General features: G+C 45.1%; 1 protein-coding gene across 5 annotated transcripts in view; it reads right to left on the reverse strand.

The window, feature by feature from the left end:
* Window positions 1–1,061: 1,061 nt before the first annotated feature.
* Window positions 1,062–22,137, reverse strand: part of LOC139773157 (uncharacterized) — a 68,480-nt gene continuing 47,404 nt past the window's right edge. For 4 of the 5 annotated variants that reach the window (XM_071707423.1, XM_071707424.1, XM_071707425.1 and 1 more), the window contains 3 exons: window positions 8,405–8,596; window positions 5,070–5,247; window positions 1,062–1,417 (listed from right to left, as the gene is read on the reverse strand). In XM_071707423.1, the coding sequence (XP_071563524.1) occupies window positions 1,199–1,417; window positions 5,070–5,247; window positions 8,405–8,596 (589 nt within the window). In that variant the 3' untranslated portion in view covers window positions 1,062–1,198. The remainder of the gene's footprint in view (window positions 1,418–5,069; window positions 5,248–8,404; window positions 8,597–22,137) is intronic. The other variant, XM_071707426.1, reaches the window with a different exon arrangement.

Consider the following 22,137-nt stretch of genomic DNA (forward strand, 5'->3'; position numbering starts at 1 on the left):
TAGTCAATAAATTATCCTTCGCGCTCACGACGCCCGTGGTCGGTCCTCTCGCTCGCTCGCCGCCGCGCCACCCGTCTCCTCTCGTCTCGTCTCTGGGATTGCTCGAGAAGGTCGCATACTTTACGACACCTATCTCGCGCGACAGCGCGATGCATTTCTCACAATCAGCGGCACCCGAAAGACGGAAAATGCACATCTCGTAGGACGATCTACGAGGTGGTCCATCGCGTTGCTCGGATCGAGAGGCTTGCCGTCGTTTCTCGAGAGGCTTGTCGACGTTCTCGCGGGAATGCATCCTCTCTGATAGCGAGATGATGGTCGATCACGACGAAAATAGATCCTCGGAACGACCTCGCGCGAACCTGTTTCGACAAAAGTGTCGAGATAGTCAGTTTGATGTTTATAAAAAACAGCTGATGTGGCAAGAATTAAATACGGAATGCAAGAACTGACATATTTACGCTTATATTGTTAGAGCTCCGCACGAAAGCCGACAATCGAGCTGACCATGTCGTTTCTTTAGAATCACACGCAACTTAGATCGTGCAATTATTTTCGAATTCTTGTGCTGACCGCTGTAAATACACGTTCGCACCCTGGTAGAAGCACGTGCGTGCTGCGCCACGCAGGTGGACGACAGCGGGATCCTCCCGTAGTGTCCGGCACGGTATAATGTCGTGCACCTAGCATAAAGATCCGATCCTATACGTGTTCGAGTTACATACCGTGCCACGTGAACGTACATCACTTTAACTTCCTGGCTCGGTACGATTCTGCCGGCTCACGCGGCCGCGAAGGACGGTGCTCATCTTTTCCGAGAAATCCCGGCGTGAAGAACCGAGCTGCAGGATGTGTCGATGAGAAGGTTCAGAAAAAAAAACTCGGATATATTAACGTACCTCGAGTTACGATAATCATCAATGTTGAAATCACAGATTATTATTTGTGTGGTATGACGCGAGGGAATTAAGGAATTTTTACGTGAGTATCGCGATCTTTTTCTTTTATTATAAACAATAAAGAAATGGGATTTTTTTTTTAAATAAGGAACGTATATGCAATCCTAAGGGAAGTTAAAAGATCGTTTATATATACACGATTAATATACTTCATCGATTCAGTACATGGTTATATATATAAATCACTAACTTAATAAAATGATAAAAATTAAGTGAACATAGTTCTTTCACTTTTTTGACTAATTTGGTCTGAAAATGTTATTCGTATAGTTGTTTGCATCATTTGGCGTGGGGAAGTCTTCAGCGTGAGCTTCCAGCAGGTGAGCGCGAAGTTCCTTGGCAAAATTCGTGCAGAACGGATCCGTTTCTTTTCCTTTCTTCTTCTTGCAAAAGTCACACTCGTAGATCGTCTTACCTGGATGCAGATTCGTCGACAGTATGTGCTTCCGGAGATTTTCCTGCGAACACAAGAATTACTTATCCTGACTTAAACAAAACGATTAATTTAGACTAGTATTTCGTAACGGAGGCTGCTGACAATCGGTAAAAGTCCGAATGTTTTAACGGCAATGTAATTAATAGTCAATCAATAATCAATATCCCTGTATTCTAACAGCTTTTATTAAACTAATCGAGCACGTTTTACGAGCAAGTTGCTTAATCGTTTTACGCAACTCTTTGATTTCTATCGAATGAGTCTACCTGCCGTTCGGGCGTCGATATTAAAATTTCATTCGAGCTCGAAAATTACCTACGCGCGCGCACACACAAAGGGATCTTTTACCGCGATCGAGCGGCGATTGATCAGGTCTCACGTCGAGTCGAGTCTCGAATCGAGTACGCATTTTTGTGATACGTCTGGATACACCGTGAATATACTTCTCCGGTGGTGTGCAACCGGAGAAATCGGTCCGCCGCAAAACCGGACGCACACGTTCATCGGCTACGCCGTTGGCGCATTTAAAGGCGCTTTACCCTCTTCGGGCTAAGTAGCCGGCCGTAATCGTAAACATCTTTCTACCAGGCGCTTATACGAGCCGCTGATGGCAACGCGCGGCAACATCAAATTTAATTTCCCATAAGTAAATCTTTCCGCGGGCACCGCTCCGTGACGGGCGCGCAGATTAAGCCTCGTTCACACCGTGGTGGGCGGTCGCGCGGATCAGAGAAACGGACGTGCGCTGTCACGCAAATTCGGCGTGAAGCCGATTTCGTTAGGCCGATCGATTCCGATTGCCCGGAATTTAATTTTGCCGTAGGTATCGAAGAACCGCGCGCTACCGTAGGCCGCCCGAGACGGAAGGACGTACGGTGCGCATTTACGACCGTCGGGAGAGTGGATGGTGACTTTACGAGCCTAATAATTTTCGGGTATACTCGCAGAAGCAGTAAGAAGATGTTAGAGAAAGATGTTAGAAGCAAGAGGTTATTAGAAGAAATGTATTCTGTTCTTTAATATATTACCTGGCAGAAAGCCCGATAGTTAAATATCTGGCGTTCTAACATTTCTACACTACCATTAAAGCTAAAATTTATCGAGTGACAAACAATAAATAATTCTCTATTTTTATTCAAAAATAAATATTGCGTAACTAGAGGTAATTCTATATTTCTCTGAAACTTTTTTGCAGTGTCTGATAACATCTGCACCTGCAAGCTATATTTCGCGGATATTTCAACCTTTTCGCATCATTTAAGTTGTCCGGATGGTAGTTCTTTTTTACAAAAGAAACGCGGCCAATTATGATGTAAATAATTATTCGATTGATATGCAAAAATCGCCGAGAACAGTGAAAATCAACTTCATTTTTGTCTACGCGAATAGATATTTAAAATTATAGAGAAAGATAGAGAAAGATAAAGAAATGGGGGGAGGAAACCTTAATCCAAATCAACGTTTTATTGAAGGCTCGCTCGATTTGTTCACCTTTTTCTTTCCTCTCTCGCTATTTTATGAATAAATAAAATGTAACTACGTATAGTATTACATTAATAATAAAACGGTAATATCCTATTAACTATTAGTCCGAGTCGCAAGATTGCGGAGTGTTACATGGGCGCAAAAATATATGTTTTACAAAGGCAAAAAGAAAATGCGTGAGTAACGCAAAAATTATAAAAACTCTAATCATTATCATCATACTCATATGTGGCAAATTGTAATTAAACCGGTTCAAAGAAATTAAATTAATTAAACTGAAAAAAAAAAAAAAAAAAAAACAGGAATAATGAGTACAGCCCAAAAGATTAAAACAGAAATAATGAGCTAATTAACAAAGATTAATATAAATATATCATGAATAAATGCAAATCATTCTTATTGCTTATAGCTTGGTCGAAACAAATTTCTTTACAAATCTTCACCATCAACTCTCACAAATAATAAAATTATTTTTTAATTTTTATCATCAGATGCGACGCGTTACTTCATCTCGATATTCACGTACCGCGGCTCGAAGTCTATCGTGATGAAGTAGGAAGCGACTTTTCGACAACTCTCGGCGACCGATGTGGGAAACAGGACGCAAGTTCCGGATTCGGTGTTAACCGGTGTCGGCTTGAGGAGAGTTACCACCCTCGACAAAAGTTTTCCAAGTACCGGCGGTAGCGAACCGATGGCGGGGGGAGCAGGGGGATGGTTTCGAGACGAGGGCGGAAGCGTCGGTCGGCAAAAAGAGGCATCTAACCGTCTGAGGTAAATCATAGCGCGGAGGGAAGCGAGAAGGAAGAGAAAGGAAAGCGGCGCGCGTAATCTCATCGACGCAGGGTGAGCCTTGCGCTCCTCTACGTGGAAGAGTTTCCTCGTTAAATCGTCCCGCACGCTTCTCGCACGTTCCTTCCTTATTAAAGTGCCGTGCAAACAGCTATCGCTCGGATACTACTTGCAGTCAGGATTTCCCGATCATCCCTCTCTTTCGACGGATTATTTTTTTCCGTTGTTGGTCGCGCGAATTATCGCTGCTTTGAAGTGGGTAGTCGGACGACGTCTATATATATGTACCATTATATAATGATATATACTTTCCAAATGATATTATAATTATATAATTTATTCTATTCTCAATGAATCGAGAACAGAATAAATCTTAAATATTTTGCGCCCATTATACTTTGACTTACATTTAAAACAATAATCGGTTTTCTTATAGACCGAATCGATATCTACATCTTTTTCTTTATGTAAGAAGATTAAATTTTTAATAATTAAGACTATAGAATATAATAATGCACGTGCTAGTAAAAGATACAATTAGCACAGCAGAAAAAAAGCAACAATTAAATTGACTTAATAACTTTTTCATAAAAGGACTATTGTTTAACACCCAAGCAAGAGTTATTTTTTATTCTTCAGTTTCTACTTCAAGGTACATCGTGTCCTTCGTCATTTTAGATTAAGGATGAAGAACAGCCGATCGACGCATTGCGCGAATGCGAATGAGAATCACTGAAATGAGTTTATGTCGCTATATCAAAGAGACACGGAGACCTCGTATGCGAGTCGCATCCCGACTCAAGCATCAAAGGGCATTAGCATACCGGCCGCGCGGTATGACTGGGCCGTGCGTGCGTGTGGGCATCCAGTGGGCACAATTAACTCGTTATCTTATCGCGCCTCGGCGGCGGCAGAGACGGCGGCGCGGTCCAAACGTTAAGGTTGTACTCTGCTTAATTTACGCCACGGAGTCCGGCACCGCCGGGATAAAAATTGGATCCCGCGTCGGGATTGCGGGGTGCGAGTCAACCGCCGCGCCGAGAGTGCCGCCACCGCCCGACGTGAAGGCGAGCGAAGACTTTGAACCCCGATGTGACGACCGTGTCGCGAGGACGCGTGTGCGTGTGCGTGCGGTAGGTCTCACGAATACAAACGCGCGCACGTAACGTACGAGCAAACGCACGGCGCTACTGGTTTTAGCCAGTACAGAGTATCGCGAATGTTTTGTGACTTTCATCTCTAGAATAACGCTCTGCTAAAAGATCCGATCTCGAATTAGGGTACAGAATCTAAGATAAAGCTCGCACCTCTCTGTTTGCGCAACGATTTAAAATTGTCTAAACTTGACTTACATCAATAATATGAAAAAGTAATTATAAAAATAGTTAATAACTTACCAGAGTGTTACTGGCATAGGGACAATGTCGACACTTGTACGGTTTGGCGCCTGTATGCAGTCTCACGTGTCTCCGCAAATTCGAGCCGAGTTTCGTTTTAAAATTGCAGCCCTTGTAAGTGCACGAATGGATCTGAACTTTCATAGTGTTCGCGGAATCCTCGTGCCGTATCCTATGCCTATGGAGAATTAATACAATCGTTTTAAAACGGAGCAATGTCAGCGGTAATCGGCGATCGTAAAGTCCACTGGTGAACATGGGCGATTTTCATGGAAGCGATCGTTGCGCATTCTTTCCCGTTAATTAGATCCTCTCGATGTTGGACCACTGACGCACGCAATTAAAGCATAATGATACTGATTTACGTATCCGATATGCACGATTATTGCCATTTAAATGAAAATTCTTATTGGAATCAGGCGGACGCGAAATTTATTGGGGCCAATCGAAACGTTTTATGAAAGTCTGATTAACGCCCGAGCGCTAATACCGGTCAACGCGGCTATTAACGCCAGATAAACTTTCTACGCCGAGGTGAGGTCGATACCGAGTATCTAATCTCGGAAATATATCTGCTGGGGCATCATACCGGTGTCGCGCATAAAGTAGCCGTTACCGCGATAGCCGCGGAGAGGAGTAGGTACGAGTTTGTCATTGAGAGGAAAGCCAGGCGAGCAACAAGGAGGCAGAAGCGATACCTTCTGGAATGTCTTCGGTAGTAGAAATATTATCAACATCACACACGGTCAGCCGATTTATAACAGCAAATCTGCCAGCCATACCTTAAAATCAACGATTGTAACTAACGACTAATTGAACTCATAACAGTGACAAATGGTCTATACGTATATCCTGTAGAGCGCGACATCGATTCCTTCAAGCATGTAGCGGATCTTTTTTTCGCGGTACGATAAAAGAAAGTAACGGAATGCCAGAAATGAAATTTGTGCATGATACATTCGGGTTCGATTCTAGCACAGAGGGTCACAAAAAAACGGAGGTGAAATTATTTATTTAAACGTATTGAAGATAACAGAATCGTCGTTTATTTATTTATTAAGACTGGCAATGCTTCGCAAATCTCGTGCGTCCTAGTATCTGAACCGAAAATATCTTTATATAACCAGGGCACGACAACGTGCTGAAGTGTATATTTTTTTCATTGCGAAAGAGGGGCACGAGATCACATCAAAAGTGGATCCTCCACACCGTTGCCTCTCCTTCTCCTCCTCCGTGCGAAGTTCATCGTCGTAGTCGCGGCCCGGTGATTATGAACGATGCGATATGCGTGCGCGATATTACGAGGGAGCCGTTGGCCGCGGGTACGTGTATATCAGGTTCGAGATGCGTGACACGTTTAATTAAAATCCCGCGTGATTTACTCCGCCGAGTTCGCGCGGCAGGGAGGAACGGGGCAGGAAAGGGAGAAAAGAGAAAGAGAGAGAGGAGAATGAACGAAGGGGGCGCAGGAGGGAGGAGGGGGCGATGCGAGTGGACGTACGCGGAAGAGGAGCGTCGGTGGAGGTGAGTCCGCGCGACACACTCTGCGGCTGCGTTGAGTTCGACTCACGTAGTAAGTACTCAATTCGCGATGAAATATCGCGGCGACCATCGGCCATGCGCGGACGATCATAACGGGTTGCCCGCACTTAACCGGCTGCCGCACGCAACTTCCGCTTTCGCGGTCCTCCACCTCGATCTTTCTCTCGCCGCCGCGCCATTCCTCCTCTTCGTTCGTCCTCTCGACCTCCTCTCTCCCCCTACCCGCGACATTCGTATTTCTTCGAGAGCCGTCTAGTGGAGCGGGGAAAAAAGCGCGGTGTCAAATAAGGAGAAATTTATTAGGAGCGCTTCTCGCGCCACAATAGCCTTAATAAGGCTTAATTTAAATACGATCTCTTCCCCCCCCCCTCTCTCTCTCTCTCTCTCTCGATTTCACGCGAATTCATTACCAGGGAGGCACGATTGGATGAACGTTGTATGATCGAATATCGATGGAGAGAAAAGGAGATTCCCGATTGATCAGAGGAGAACTTCTCCATTCTGATGAAAGCGATAAGTCCATTATGCTATCTTCAATTTTCAATTGGCAGATCGATTTATAAGACTCTCTTTTTGTATTGGATGAATCACGATGGTCACGATGGTCACGATATTAATATTTTGTATTTTCAATAAAAGGACAACGCAATAATAAAAGAATGGATCCATGCACATTTTTTTGTACTAACGATCGATTTGCTATCGTCTGCATCGGTTTTATTTAATGAGATTAAAGCGACGAAAAATACATATAAAAACCTATTATTATAAAACATTCATATCCATTCCAGTTTTATTCTGCATTTTACTTTTTTAAAAATATCTCCCCGTGTACGCGGCACGTATGACATAGTAAAACTGAATAGGATGATGGAAATACTTGGTGTCTGAATGAATCATTGAGCCGCGAATTAATTCAGATATAGATCCCGTCGTCCCGGGCCTTAAAATAACCGGTGAATAAATAGGAGGTAGAGATAAAAGGCGGTACGAAAATTGCCGGCCGTATCGAGGCCATGCGCCGCGCGCATGGAGATGTAATCGGATTTTCGATAAATTACTCTTCAAATTATATCCTCCCCATTGTCTCTATCAATAATCCGCGAAGATTGATTCTTTCCACTATCCGCGTCCTCGCAATTACGTATGCGAGGCGGCGCGCGCGACGCGAGGTACTTGCGTCCTCGCAATTAATTCTCCGCTTCCTCGAAGGCATCGATCATACATACGCGAGCTGTGAGCCGCGCGATTAATGGCGCAAGGAATGCGTCGTTCTCGGCGGGGACCTCGATTAAAATTAATGTCAATAATATCGGCAGTCCGAGAAGTCGTGCCGCCAGCCCCCTGCGAGAGACGGGGGCCGGTGTGGATCGCACGCGAGCTGAATTGTTAAAAAGGACCCTCCCGCACATCCCGATGCCTCGCTTCACCTTCACTCCGTTTCAGTTGAGATCGCTAACGAGTTCAAGTATATCGAGCGCCCGTAACATTTGGACGTAATAGTTGCACTGCTGACGTTGCGTTCGACACGTGGCGATGAGAATGCTACACGCGCGCGAGCGCGCGCATTCGACATTTCTGCCACGAAGTTAATAGCTCATGACTTATCCAGAACTTCGTAATTTCCTCATACTTGGCGATAATTTATATGAGATGCATTTTCCGGTTTTTTACACTATCGAAACCTGTACCTTTCTGCGCGCACTTAAAATTTTTAATAACACGGTATAATCTGTCTGATACAATTTATTAAACTGCAGCGGATGCAATAAATTGTAACCCGTCTCGCTTACCTGCGCAACTGCGTCTTCGTTTTAGCAGCGTAGGAGCAATCAGGACAGGAATACTGTTTCTCAATGTTGTCATGGACCAACCTTCGATGCGTCTTCAGCTCGGTTGCGGTGCGAAGAATCGTTGGACAACCCGGAAGGCCGCATTTGTACTGCTTACCGGCGTGTCGCAGCATGTGTTGTCGAAGGGCATGCCTACAATACATAACATGTATTACTGCAAAATATATTGTATCTCATTTTCCAGATGTATTTACTTTTTACACTACAGCTTCAAGTCGCACTTAGAACGTATTCCATGAATACAGTTCTCACTGTTTACTAAGAATTCCTATGTCGTACACCACAAATAAAAAAACGTAAACACACAGCGACCAAAATGTGGTCACCAAATATTCGCTCTGAAATTAAACGACGATAGTTAAGGAATCTTGTGGGTATTTAAAAAAATCCTGAGAAACACGATTGGTACACTGTTAAATATTAAAGAATAAAATTTAATCCAATATCTTGAGTTAAATAACATTTTATTTCTAACTACCATGGGTGTCAAAATTAATTATTTTAACGCAAAACAGTATTATAACGACATATTGAATAAAAGCAGATGGCGACCTACAGAAATGGTTAAAAATGACTCAAATTGAGTATAATTTGACATTGCGAATTTAACAGTGTATTTTATCTCAGTCAACACATATATTTATACCCCTTACTATGCTTTAACGATAATTTTGCTAATGGGTCCACTAAGTGCGCACGACGCATCCTGAAAACATGTCGCCGGAGATCCGCACGATTTTTGGAATACCTAAATACGAGCTCGGTTAGTGCGGCGTGTCGCGAATAATGATTTTGCGGTGGCGAGAGAGAACGCCCATTCTCGTGCTTTCGTTAGATCCTACCCGTAATAAGACAGCACAATGGTCGCGCGTGTGCTCGGTACGGCGACCATCGGCCGGTTCGCACGCCGTACGATCCGATCTCGCAGCTGTTGCATCTTATATCAGCCCGCTGCCGCCGCCGCCGGCGGAGCGGAGAGGAGCGGAGAGGAGCAAAGCTGAGCGGAGCGCACAGCGCGCATCGCACTTTAAATAGTTCCTGCCGAGAGGTGACGATCTATACGGTTAGTGAACTTGCCGTGCTGCGCTAAGTGAGTCAACAAGACGTATTGAGGCCGGATCTCTAGGTTCTGGTACACGTTTGCCGCGTGCCTCGTCCGCCGCGCGCGCGGAATTCCCCATCCTTTAACCGCAAGTGAGATACGAGTGCAATACGGCTGCTTTATAATTAGATAGAAACGAACATTCCGCTCCCCGCGTCGTTCGAGGGCAACTTGAATTAGCGGAAGCCGAGCCGGGCGCGCTCGTAAATGCGATAAACACGTGGCGGTACTTTTAATTAACGGCCGACTGGCCGATCGCGACGATACATGTGCGTCAATCTGCTCGACCGCTCGACACACTTTAACTCTAACGCGTGTTATTAATGCAAATTATCGCCGTGTACCATTTCGTGCAAATAAACTCAGAGAAAATTAACTTGTCGTTTTTTGCAGAAAAAGATCTCACGTATACATTCCGACAAGGCCAGCAGCAGAATGATTTTCTTATTTCAATATATGGAAGTATTTAGAATTTGCTATTAATATAGCGTGATTTATAGTGATTTAGAAAATATCTTGAGGGAACTGCACCGTGACGTTACGTGCATTCCGCGAAGGGTCGAGTAAGAGAAAACACCGGACGAGGACCGACATGTCCTGTTGCGGAAACCTAATCCGTTCGTTATCGAAATCGGCAGCAAGTTTCCGAACGTAGAATAAGTACATAGCGATCCTTCCGTACGTAACCGATCTCCGGTAACCCTTACAGTACACCTGTTGGCGGATCTCAGAGCTGGACGCGACCAGAAGGTTCTCGCGGTAGCAAAACGGAGAACATGAATTTTTTCGGGATGGCAGCTCGACGATATCGAAGAGAGCCCGAAGCTGCTCGAAGACCGAGAAATGAGAAGGGCTAAGGGAAAGAGAAGGAGAGCGAGAGAGATAGACAAGAAGGTAAGAGGACAAGGCGACCGGGGAGGAGAGAGGAAGACGAAGTCGTCGAAGGATCTGGGCCGTCCTAGGGGGAGCCGGCCTATCCAATCGGCTACGCAAGTGTATTGCCGAGCTTTACAATGTCAGGGATATACACGCCCTCGCACGAGCCCGCGGACGCGTCCGCCAGGCTCGCACCTGTGAGCCAGGTAGTCGCGCGAGCCGCGCCTGTCCTGGATTCGGGGGGTTGCCCGTGGTGCCCCTGCGCGGGAAATGGGTTACCCGCTACCGCGTTCTCGCGTGTACTTATGCGTTTCACTTGCGTGCGGACCGGAGGCAACAGGATAAAGATAAGGATCACGGAGGTGTGTGATCTTACTTTGTCATATCGGATTTCGGGTTTCTTCGGAAGATATCGCGCGCACGATCCAAGAATGCGCCTTGCAGCTTCCGTTCGCCGTGAATGACGTATCGCTGCGTTTCTCGACGGTTTCTCCTCGTCGCGTTGAGTAATGGCCGAATCGAGCCGGATGTCTGATCGCGCCATGCGTCGTTATAGCGGGATTTTGACACGAAAATGGCGAGGACGCGGAACACATGGTCATAATGTACGAGCAAGGAGATTTACAATTTGTTTCTTTCGTTTTGTCAAATCCATTTCGCAGCGGAGAGATAAACCAAGCCGCAGACGTAAGGACGGGAATTGTTTATGGAGTCACCGGTGACTCCAATGGTATTCAGCGGCGCGATAAAAATCAAGTAATAGAAGGATTAACGATTGACCATGTATATATAATGTAGATGCAGGTAAACAAATTTACGGTAAAGATGGGTGGATAAAATCTCACGTTTCGTTGCCCGTGTGAAGATTCCTTAAGATATACTCTGCGGAAATATTAAATCCTTTCCAACGCTAAGCTGTTTGGCACCATAATGTTTGGGAGTTTATGTCCGATGGATTAAGCGTTTTCGGCTTCTTTGACTATAAGGATATATTTTGATTCTCCATTGCATCTCTTATCACGTACGATCCCAGTCTCTCTTTTATTCTTCGCGTTTTATCCGGTGACTGTATTTATTATAACGATATTTCAATTGGCGGTATAAATAAAATGTAAAAAAGTCGGAATCTCCAGCGTTAACAATTTATTAAGCGCATAAGATATACCAAATGTAAGATATTGCACAAAGATAATTTCTGAGTAAAAGTTCTGATTAAAAACCGTAAGGCAATGTAAAGTAGCGGATGGGAAATCAACGATTTCTCTTATACATATCAGATGCATGTCTAATTAAATGCAAGTTTAAAATTGAATTTAATTGCGAATTCAAAAACCGCCAATTAGTATTTGTAGCACCCGGACTATCAAGCGAGAATGTTGATGTACGGTGCTCGTTTCGTACGGTTTCATTTCGTGCGGCGCTCGTAAGGAAGATACATAATTTAGTTAGCCATGGAAGCGGTCGCTCCTTGTTCACAGCGCATCATGTGCACCACGGAAATAATAAAATCCTCGTTACAATAAAATCAAAGAGATTACTCGGCACTCTCGCGGGCCGTTTCCTTGATAGAAATTAATGACAGGCGTGACTGCATCGGAGTTCCCTACGCGGTGAATCGGTTCAAGGCCCGCTTCATGAACGTCGTAATTGCGGTGAATTATGACAGCCGTGCATATCCGAAGACAAGACTTTTCCGCCGGATTGAAGTCGGCGATAAAAGTGACAGCGACGCGTAAAGTCGTATTTTCTCACGTCGCGCCGTGGCGCCTTGAGAATTATTCTTCTCGCAGTGTAACGTAAAGAAAAACGCGGAATTCTACTTGGTATATGGACGAAGTACGAGAAATTCATTTCTTGCTTAATCGATGCCTTGTAGCCCTGTAAGAAAGATGCTTTATTCTCGGTACTTAACGTTAGATAGGTATCCTTTTTAACAAAAAGACGTACTTAGGATTTACTATCATTTGCATTCTTAATTCTTAATACAAGACGTAGTGTTAAAAATTTATGCAGCGATGAAATTGTACAGTGATATTAACGTTTATGCAAAAGCTTCGCAAGCGCGATAATTGATTTTTATCGGCTGTGGTCAGTCCTACGCGAAAATCCAGATCTATCCAAAAACCCACGACCGCCATTCGTAAGGACCGCTCTCGCTCGGTACCATCCAGCGTGTGAATTATGAGAAATCGTTGAGAAATCCTATGCGCGCGAAGCCTGGCGGGAGTGCGACTCCGCTGGAATTCTGATAGAACAATATTAATATCGGCGTCGGACGAGAGAGTGAAGAGGAGGAAAGGAAGGAGGACTGAGAGGAGAAAGAGGAGATGGATGCCAGGTCTAACTCCGCGTTTTTCGGCCGGGAATGTCGCAGGCGTGACAAGAGATCGTTAAGGGGAGCTTCTCAGTCGCTCGATTGGGCAAGCGGATGCGGTCACCGGGCGGATGATTTAGCGCGACGTCCGCCGTCATCTCGTGAAATACGTACCGAACCGTCGCCGGCGGCGGTCTAGGGCCGACCGCCATCTGAAAGTCTAATTCGTGTCGCCGCGTGATCGCCGCGTTACATCCACGTCGGCGTAAACGGCCGCGCGCCGATGACGTGCGGGATCCCCGCTCGGGGAACCCGGGAGAAACTCGTCTTGCGGGAGGCGGCCGCGATTTCCGGACGGCCTCGCGAATCGCCCGCCTCCTCCTTCAGGGTCACGCGATCCCTTCGGAGGATCGAGCGCTGCGGCCGTTAACGGCCTGACGACTTTATAGCGCTCCGCGCGAGTTTTTAACGCTTTTTATTCCGCCCAGGTCCCGCGGCAGTAAAAGTGACGACGGGCGAAGCTAAGGTTTCACTTTACCTCGCGCGCCCGTTGATCGGCATTTGTAGCGAGCCAACACAACGTGTACAAGATCGTCCTCGTTGTCGTTCCCTGAAGTACGGGCTAATAGCTTTGACTGATTTATGGGGGTAGGTAGACGTCGAACAGCCGGATAAACAATACCTTGTGGGGCAACTTAATTTCCTTGTCAAATAAAAATATTACTTTCATCGCATATACTTTCAGTATCGAATAAAGCTTAGATTTTCATACACAGACAGAACGTTAAAATTGCATAGTTGCCAACTGACTTCATTTAAATTCCATCGTTCATTAAATGTATTGCGTTACGGAATTAGTATTAGTTAGGCTAACGTTAATTAACAATATACCTACTTAAATTCCTCGATCGGGTCGGTATATTCATCTTATTTGTCAAAATCCGATTTTTCGCAACATCGAAACATCGCGCGTCATTCGCGTGGAATCCAACGAGCCGACGAGCTTCCTTTCCTAATTACACGAGTCGTGTAACCGGTTTATCATCTCATATCAGAAATTAGCTCGAGCAAATCTAATATATATACGTTCGTTGCAACCACTCGCCGAGGGCACGTAAGTAACTATGATGCCCAGTGCAAAAAACCGAGTAACATTTACGGTTTCGAATAAACGGCAATAATTTTACAATCTTCGTTCCGTCTACGTCGGTAATTCAGCTTTATGATCGCGGAACCTCATAAGGCGATTAAGATCTTCGCTCGACGGCATCCGCACGGTACCCTACACAAGGTCTACGCAGGGACGAACGATGACTTTTCAGAGCCTAAAGACAACTAATTTTTTGAGAATATTATTTTATGTTACTGCTAAGAAGTAAACGCTCTTAGAAATTTTTGATAAAATTGCTAATAAGGAGAAGGATAAGATTATTATCTTTTATTCTACGCAACGTATTAAATTAAAAAATCGTAAGTACTTTAACATCTTCATTGAGGAAAAATCAATTTCAAATAGACATAATTGACAGAATAAAGAATATTTGGGATATTATATGGTTTATAATATTTTATGCTTTAATTTTATAATAACGTGTATTTTGAAGCGTCTAATAAACAAATCCTTCTTTCTCCCAATAGCATCACGTTTTTTTGTTAAGTTTTTAAAGTTTTCTTCAGCTTAATACTTCAGTTTAATACAGATCCGCTCCCGTCTACGCGGCCCACAGCGATTTCCTCTCTAATTTCCAAAGCTAGACGTGATCGCATTGTGCACTAAACTTTAACTTCTTGCTTCAAAGTAGACGATATTAGCATCATTGAATTCCTTCGGAAAATTATGAGCAACACATAAAATCGCGCCGCACCGGTCGACGAGTCGCCGATCTGGAAACGTGTAATTAAAAACGTTGATCACCGTGCGAGAGCATTTAACGGTCCCATCAGGTTGAGTCAGCGGGTCGGAGAGCATAAAAATCGCGACGTTCCTTTATCCAGCATGACGGCGGAGCTGCATGTTGTTACTTCCGTCTTTAGTACGCGGTTAATAAATATAAATCTCATCGATAGTGGGTCTGATCGGTGCGGGACGAAAAGAAGTACAAAAATTGAGACAAAAGAGAGAAAAAGAGAGAGATAAAAGTGCAGAGCATAAACAGAGGGGAAAGAAACGCCGCGCGGCTCGTAATGCCGAAGCGAAAATTCGTGTAATTAAAATCAAGTAGCTAAGTATAGCAGAGGAGAGAGAGCCTTGCTAGATTGGCTCGCCTTCTCGGTCGGGACTGCCTCGACCGGGGCTGTATAGTAAACGCGGGCATATACTGCGCGAGGAAAGATACAGTCAGGCGGGATATAGTGACGTATAAGTTAATATAGCTCTCCCCGATCGCTCTGGGATGGGAATGGCAGAGAGCCGCGGCTCCGAAGCGATCGTGTACTACGCGCGCGGAGGAGGGAAGCGGATGGGAGCGAGCGAGCACGGGCATTAATTAAAAAGGTTGCGCATTAAAATGATTTGTTTTAATTGGCTGAACGCGCTGAGGTATTTATGGCCTCGCGGTCCTTCGCTCGGTCTGTCGGTCTGCGGCCTCTACACAACGACCGAGTCGACTTCTTCTTCTTCTCCTCTTCATCCCTCAGTCCCCCCTTTTTCCTCACCCGTCCCCTGGCGGCCCTTCCCCCCTCTCCACCCCCCGTCCTTCTTTCCTTTCTGCCTCTCTTCTGCGTCTTCCCGGCCGCTAAGTCCGCGCCCTAGTCCCCTCCGCCCCTGACCTCTTCGATTATCTCGAAATCGGACGATCGTTCATCCGGACCGACGCGAGAGCTAAAAGGTGATTCTCTTCTTGGCGCGCGGAGAACCGAGGGCGATTCATAAATATCCGGCCACGACAAGTGGATCTTTATTACCGCGGATGATTTATGCATGACTTCGCCGTATTGTTCGACTTCGATTCGTGTGTCACTGACGTATCTTCGCGCTTAGACCGGGCCCCGCGCGCCGTCGCGCGTTTTTTTCCCCCCATGCTTCGCCTTCGGCCTCGTCCGTAATTCCGCCGGGTCGAGGTTTGCCCGACGAAACTCGACTGACGAGGTATAAATCGAGAATCTTGCGAACGGACGAGGCTGATTAGTGTCCTCGAGAGGACACTTTTTTGTGATATATGTATGTCTCGGGCTATTATATTTTTGATCCCTCGACTTTCCATGAATGTCGGCTGATCGTAGTTCAGAGCGTAGATGACGTAATTGCAAGTCAGCTCTATCATCGTTATGCTTTACCTTCATTTTTAGAATTTTAACTTTTATAGCGAATCTTATTTAATCAAATTCCATTGCTCTTCCGTTGACAAGATTAAATCGTTAAAAAACAAAATAAAAAGCTTATTTACTCGTTACTGTAAGCAAAAGAACAAAAATTATATGATTGATTCTCGTATGTAGGTATATATTCTATAAATAAGATGAATCAAAATATTCTGAAATATTATTTAGATTCTGGAATAAGTGTAGAAATATAGGTAGATAAAATAGTAAAGTAGTATGCATAAATGTGGGTTATCATCACCAAGAATTTAAAAAATATGATAATAAAAATTACAGAAAGTGATATAAAAAAATAGAGAGAGAAAGAGAGAGAGTCACGTGTACGCTCGCGGTCGTAATTCGCGCGCAACGTATTATAATCCCCCTCCGTGCACCCTCCGTAACGAGAAAGCCGAGGGAAAAAAAAAGGAACATCGATGGAATCTAATGAGCAAGGAGGCAGGATCCCGATGGCTCCACGTCGAGCTCGTACTTCGCCATGATCAAGATCAGCCCTCGACGAGAAGGGAGATACGTGAGATACGACAGAAGGGAACGCGGGGACGGCGGGGGAAGAGGGGGAAAGAGGGGGGGAGGGGAAAGATGACGGCGGAGGAGAGAGACAAATGCAGGTGCAACCTGTACCGGTGCAGGACGGACGTATGGACGTACGAGCGGACGAAGGTGGGATTGAGTTATGACAGCGTTTGCTCCAGGGGGCCGGCTCTGGACCCGGCGAAGCGGATATTCTTCTTATTCTTTATTTCTTCGTCTGCGCGGCCCCGCCGTAGGAACCGTCGGCCATGCATCACCTTCGGTTCACTCCGGTCCGGCCTCCTCTTCGGCATCGTTGCACGACCACACCGCCATCACGGCCCATCACGATCCCACCTCAGCCATCGTCCTGGCTGGAATCGTCGATTCCACCCACCTTAGCAGGTCGAGAGTGCTTGGCCAGCTCCAAGTATTTACGTTTCGTGCATCGTCCGTCTCGCCTTCTCTTCCTCCTCCTTCTCCCGGCCACCGCCTCCTCTCCCGTATCTTTTTCTTCTTCTTCTTCTTCTTGTTCTTGTTCCTCTTCTTCTCTTCGCCGTTGTCGTCCTTTATAGTCGAATCAAACGGCCTGGACGACTCTCTTCGTTAATTGCATCTCAAGTGACGCTCCGAGAGGCCCTGAACTTTCGGCATCTCTTTCTTTCGAGACTCGGCGACAGCGCCGCGACAATGTTTCTTTCTGATGTCTTAAGACTTGAGAGATAAGGAAAAACTCTAAGTGTCAAATATAAAATTTCAAGAAAAGATTTCTTTCCTTCATAATATACGCTTATTCGAACAAAGTGTACAATATATATGCTATACGTTTCTTTTGTAGATCATAAATGTCAGCTATCGTATATATTACACGCAATAAATGATTTCAAAATATGGCACTCACAGCCTGTCTTTTATGTTAACTCTTTATTTACTTTTATTTATCTTTAATTATCTTTATTTCTTCTTTGCTTCAAGCTCTTTAAACTTGACCGTGAAATTTGAGAGATATTTTTATAGTTATATTGCCACGAGCTGGTTTGGCTTTTTAAAAAATCGCTGATATCGAAATCTTGACTTAAACTTATTTTCTACCGAGAGTTTATTCAGCGTGCTGATTTCGTCATCATCGCTGCCATCGCAAAACCGGTTTAATCAATGATTCACGAGTGTTACTGAAATTGTATTTATATATATGTTCGTTTCACACGGTAAAATAAAACTGGAAGTGGTTCAGTCCGCTGTATGGATCACGCGATCAATTATCGGCCTCTGGAATTTATATAAACAGACAGATAAAAATCAAAGATTACATCGTTAACCTGTCTTAAGAACCGATCCAAATTTATTAACACATTCGATAACTAACAAAATATTTTTTGAATCAACGGGCACAATTGGATTTAACTAAATCTTTGTCATCTCGCAAGAATACGCTAGCCGTGATCGCAACTATCTGCAAAAATGTCTCAGGGAACTACCCACGTCGCGGAGAATTACGATAACGATCCTCTAATCGGGCGCAATCACAAATCACAATAAACTCGTGTCGTCCGTACCGCGCATGCTATTTCCCACGTGAAAGTAGGTTTCATTAGCGCACACGTGACCGCGCGTCGGAATAACTCGGAATTAACGCGGGTCTCCCAATCAAAGACGGCACCGGCCGGAAACAAACAAAACGGAACTTCGTTTCCCGGCGATACCCCGGGGGAGCGGTTGGTTAGCTGCCCAGGCATTGGCGCGCTGATGCTGAAAGTCGAGGCGAGAGAGTATCTTTCTCCCTTCCGCTCTTCCTTTCTCTCACCCTCACTCCTTCTCTCTCCTCGGCCTCGCCGCGTCAGGAAGATTAGGGGGTTGCGCGGGTGCCCTAGCCAGTGTAGAAACGCAGGCGGGACGCGAGGGGACGAAACGTAGGGGTGGTTAACGCTTCGCAGTCGGGGCTCAGAATAAACAACAATATTATAACGCGAGCTTAATTGCGCCAGAGGGCTCGGTAACGGGCGCATAAATCGGAGCAGCAAGCGCGCGCTCGCGCGCGCAACCACCCTCCGAACTACCCTTATCCTGTCTTTCTCTCTCTCTCTCTCTCTCTCTTTCTCGTTGTCCGTTGACGACACACTCTCTCTCCCTCTATCCCTCTCTCTCTCTCTTTCTCTCCTTGTCCGCTGCCGTGTCCCTGGGACACGTAGCAGTCCTCCACAAACCGCCTCAGCGAAGTAGAGGATTCATTTACAATAAACATGTCCCCCGCTAATTTCGTCGGCGGAAAAGGAGGAATCTCCGGAACAGAGGAGCACCTTAAGTACGATATACGTTGACGTTTCCCGCCGCCCCGCACCGAAAGGAGGATCGCCTTCGTGAAAGCTGAATCCCGATCCAGCCACCGCGATTCTCGTTCTCGAGGCTATCGATGACAGTTACCGATTTAATATATCTTGGCGGTTAATCCTTGCCAATATTTTTTGTTTTTGGTACTTTCAAGGTTCAGGTTGTATTTTTTTTCCATTTTTTCATTGTGTCACTTTGATAGAGTTTCATTTCTTTAAAATTCCCGTGACAATAAGAATGAAAAACATTTATGGCAGAAATTTTAATAATTCTTCCGATAATCACACGAAGTATTGTAAGAGAAAAGTAAACATGATTATTTCTCAGCATAATTGTTCTTATAAATTCTTAATGTATTGCATAATGATACTTTTTTTTATCGTTTATTCTTCAGCCTCTTCTTTTTGTAAAAAAAAATAAACGTATATTAATAACAAAAATCTTACTACAAATACTTTCATAAAATTATCGAGTAAATAAAACATCAAAGTGTTTTATTTTGCACCTTTATACGTATATCCCTTGCATTTTATATATTTATATTACAATTTATTGTACATTAGTCTTTACAGCCTCTTCTTATAAAGGAGTTTTCAACGGTAAACCGCGTTTCCCTACCATCCTCGTACACTATCCGCAAGTGTGGATTCCGCGACGAAATGTCGCAGCGCTAGCCGAAAAATTTGGACGCGCGAGGAGAGCCGGCGTTACGACGCTTGTGGCTTGGCGGCGTTTCAGCCGACCGTGGATAAATGTACGAACACGTACGAGAGGAGGAGGCTGAAGAGGAAAGGATAAAAAAACGAGGAGAGCAGGAAACCTAGGGGAAAGCTGAAATGATACGAAGTGCACGCAAGCAGGCTCGCATTACTGTTTTCGGGAATCCCGATTATGCGCATAATTGTACCTCAACATTTATCACTCCAATTTAATCATGTCTGTAAAATGTAATCTAATAATGGCATATGTGGAAGATATAATTTAAATAAAAGTCTACAAGCAGACAGTTTTTCACAAACATATTTCTGAAAAATATTTCGTGATATAAGCAAAAATTCTCGAAGACAGAAACAATGTCAAATTAAGAATAAAACCGAATGACTGGTAAATCAGTCTCATGATGATAAGCGTGACGATAAATGTGATGATAATAATAATGTAAGATAATCGTACAGGAGAGGTTTCAGCATTAATACCGGCATTATACGACAATGCCACTAATTATTTTCTATATTACACGAACACGCTCCTCAATTAACGTCGCTAGAACGTCGTACCGGTAGAGAACGACATTCTGAATTTATGTGCCGCCGCTATTTTATCCCACCATCCCGAAATATTTTCGATTGCGCGCTCTTTTTACGATTCCCCAGGAGCCTCCGTACCCATTGTGCCCAATGGATAATCCAGCGACGGAAAGAAAGATAAAGAGCTGGGTACAGCGATGCAGTTGGAGGATCGGGGAAGAAGGGAGGCGAACGAAGGGAGACGAAGAGAAAAAGAGATAAAGAAGAAGGGAGAGAAGGAGAAAGAGCAAAAGGGTGAAGGGAGGGAGTGTCGCACCAGTCGAGCAGAGAGAAGGGCCACGCTAGAAGGAAGAGAACGCGACGGAGAAAGGGTAGAGAGGGCGAAAAGAGAACAGGAGGCGGCGGAAGAGGTGCGGGAGAGGGATAGAGGGTGAGGGCTAGGACGGTTAGCGGCCGGCGCGGCTATATGTACGCGTCCTCGACCGCAGGCCTGTTTTATTTTATGAATCGCAATATTTCACGCGACAACTGGACTCGCGGGGCGCGGCCACCACTAAACTGTCTGCATACGGCCGTGTGCTTACCGCGTGTGCCACACACCGTATATACCCGGTATACGACGCACGCACCACCACCATCGGGCACCAACACCACCGCGTTGCATCGCGTCATGTCGCGTCGCGTCGCATCGCGACCGTCGCCGCCGCGTCGCCACCACATCGACTGCTCGACCAATGTAAAAGTCTGAAAGACGTTCGAAGATTCAGGATGTCACTTTAGATCCAAACCTAATTCATACAAAATTCTAAGAACGTAGATAATAGTTGGATGATTGGCGCGCGACAAGTTTGTCATAAAGATATAAAACAAATGTTATTTAAAATTATTTTTTTCGAGTATTTAACTTGATGTGAGAGAATCGGGGTAGAATTTGGAATATGTCCAAGGTCGGTATTGGAGGATACATGCGCAAGTACACGTCGCGACGCACAGTGCATGGGTGCGTGAGCGAGAGACGGTCTGGTCGATGCATCTGAATGCGACGAATGCGGCGCAACAGCGTCTCATTGTTTCGGCGCGGGAAGAGAGAGGCGCACGAAGATCTCTTCCCGCCTTTCTCTCCCTTTCCGCGCGAATTCTCGAGTAAGCCTCCCTTTTGCCGGAACGGTCGCGCACGAGCGGTCCTGTGGGATGCGTCGAGGTGTCTACGGGGTGATCCGCAAAGACGACACCGCGCTTCGTTAACGCCGCTCGACGAGTAACGCGGAAGCTAACGCAGTTGAGGCTGCAGTTTCAGATAACTGACATAAAGTTCTGTTTTTCGAATCGTAAAAAAAATCCAAGTTAAATGATTATTAATATAATGCTTAGATTGTCGGTTAATTAAAAACCAATAGAATGTAACTGATCGTTGTAAAATTATTAAAAGTAATAAAGCCGATTATAAAGTACAGAAATGAGTAATATGTTATAATTACAACGATATCATAAAGATTAAAATTGAATCCTAATTATGAAAAATTACAGTCATTTATACAAAAGACATTTTTTCTTGATTAAGAAATAATTGTTTTCTATTTCAAAGAAATCCGCGTAACATAAAAGGAAGTGCAACCTGTTATACGCATAGGTTCGCGTCCATAACGAATTTGCTACTTCGTCGAAGGAAAATATCGTACCCCGCCATCGTATTTTTTCGCCGGGGACGGTATCGGGGACCGTCGTCCAGCCAGAACGTCAACGAACGGCGGAGGTAACGCCAATCTCACCTAGTATGCCTATCTACGCCGATGTTTACTTGACCAGGTACGAAGGAGGTGGACGCGCCATTACTGCTACGGGAGATAAAAGATACGCGCGCACCACGCCGCGGTCCATATATGTAAATACCTCTGGGGATCTCGCGTACACGTCGTGAGGCCGTGAGTTGGGGAAGAGAGGGTTGCCGGAGGTTGGACGGAGTCGAGAGGAG

This window comes from Temnothorax nylanderi, unplaced genomic scaffold (assembly GCF_030848795.1).
Source record: "Temnothorax nylanderi isolate EJ_2023f unplaced genomic scaffold, tnyl_v1.0 TNYL_tig0058_pilon, whole genome shotgun sequence".
Lineage (NCBI taxonomy): Eukaryota > Metazoa > Arthropoda > Insecta > Hymenoptera > Formicidae > Temnothorax > Temnothorax nylanderi.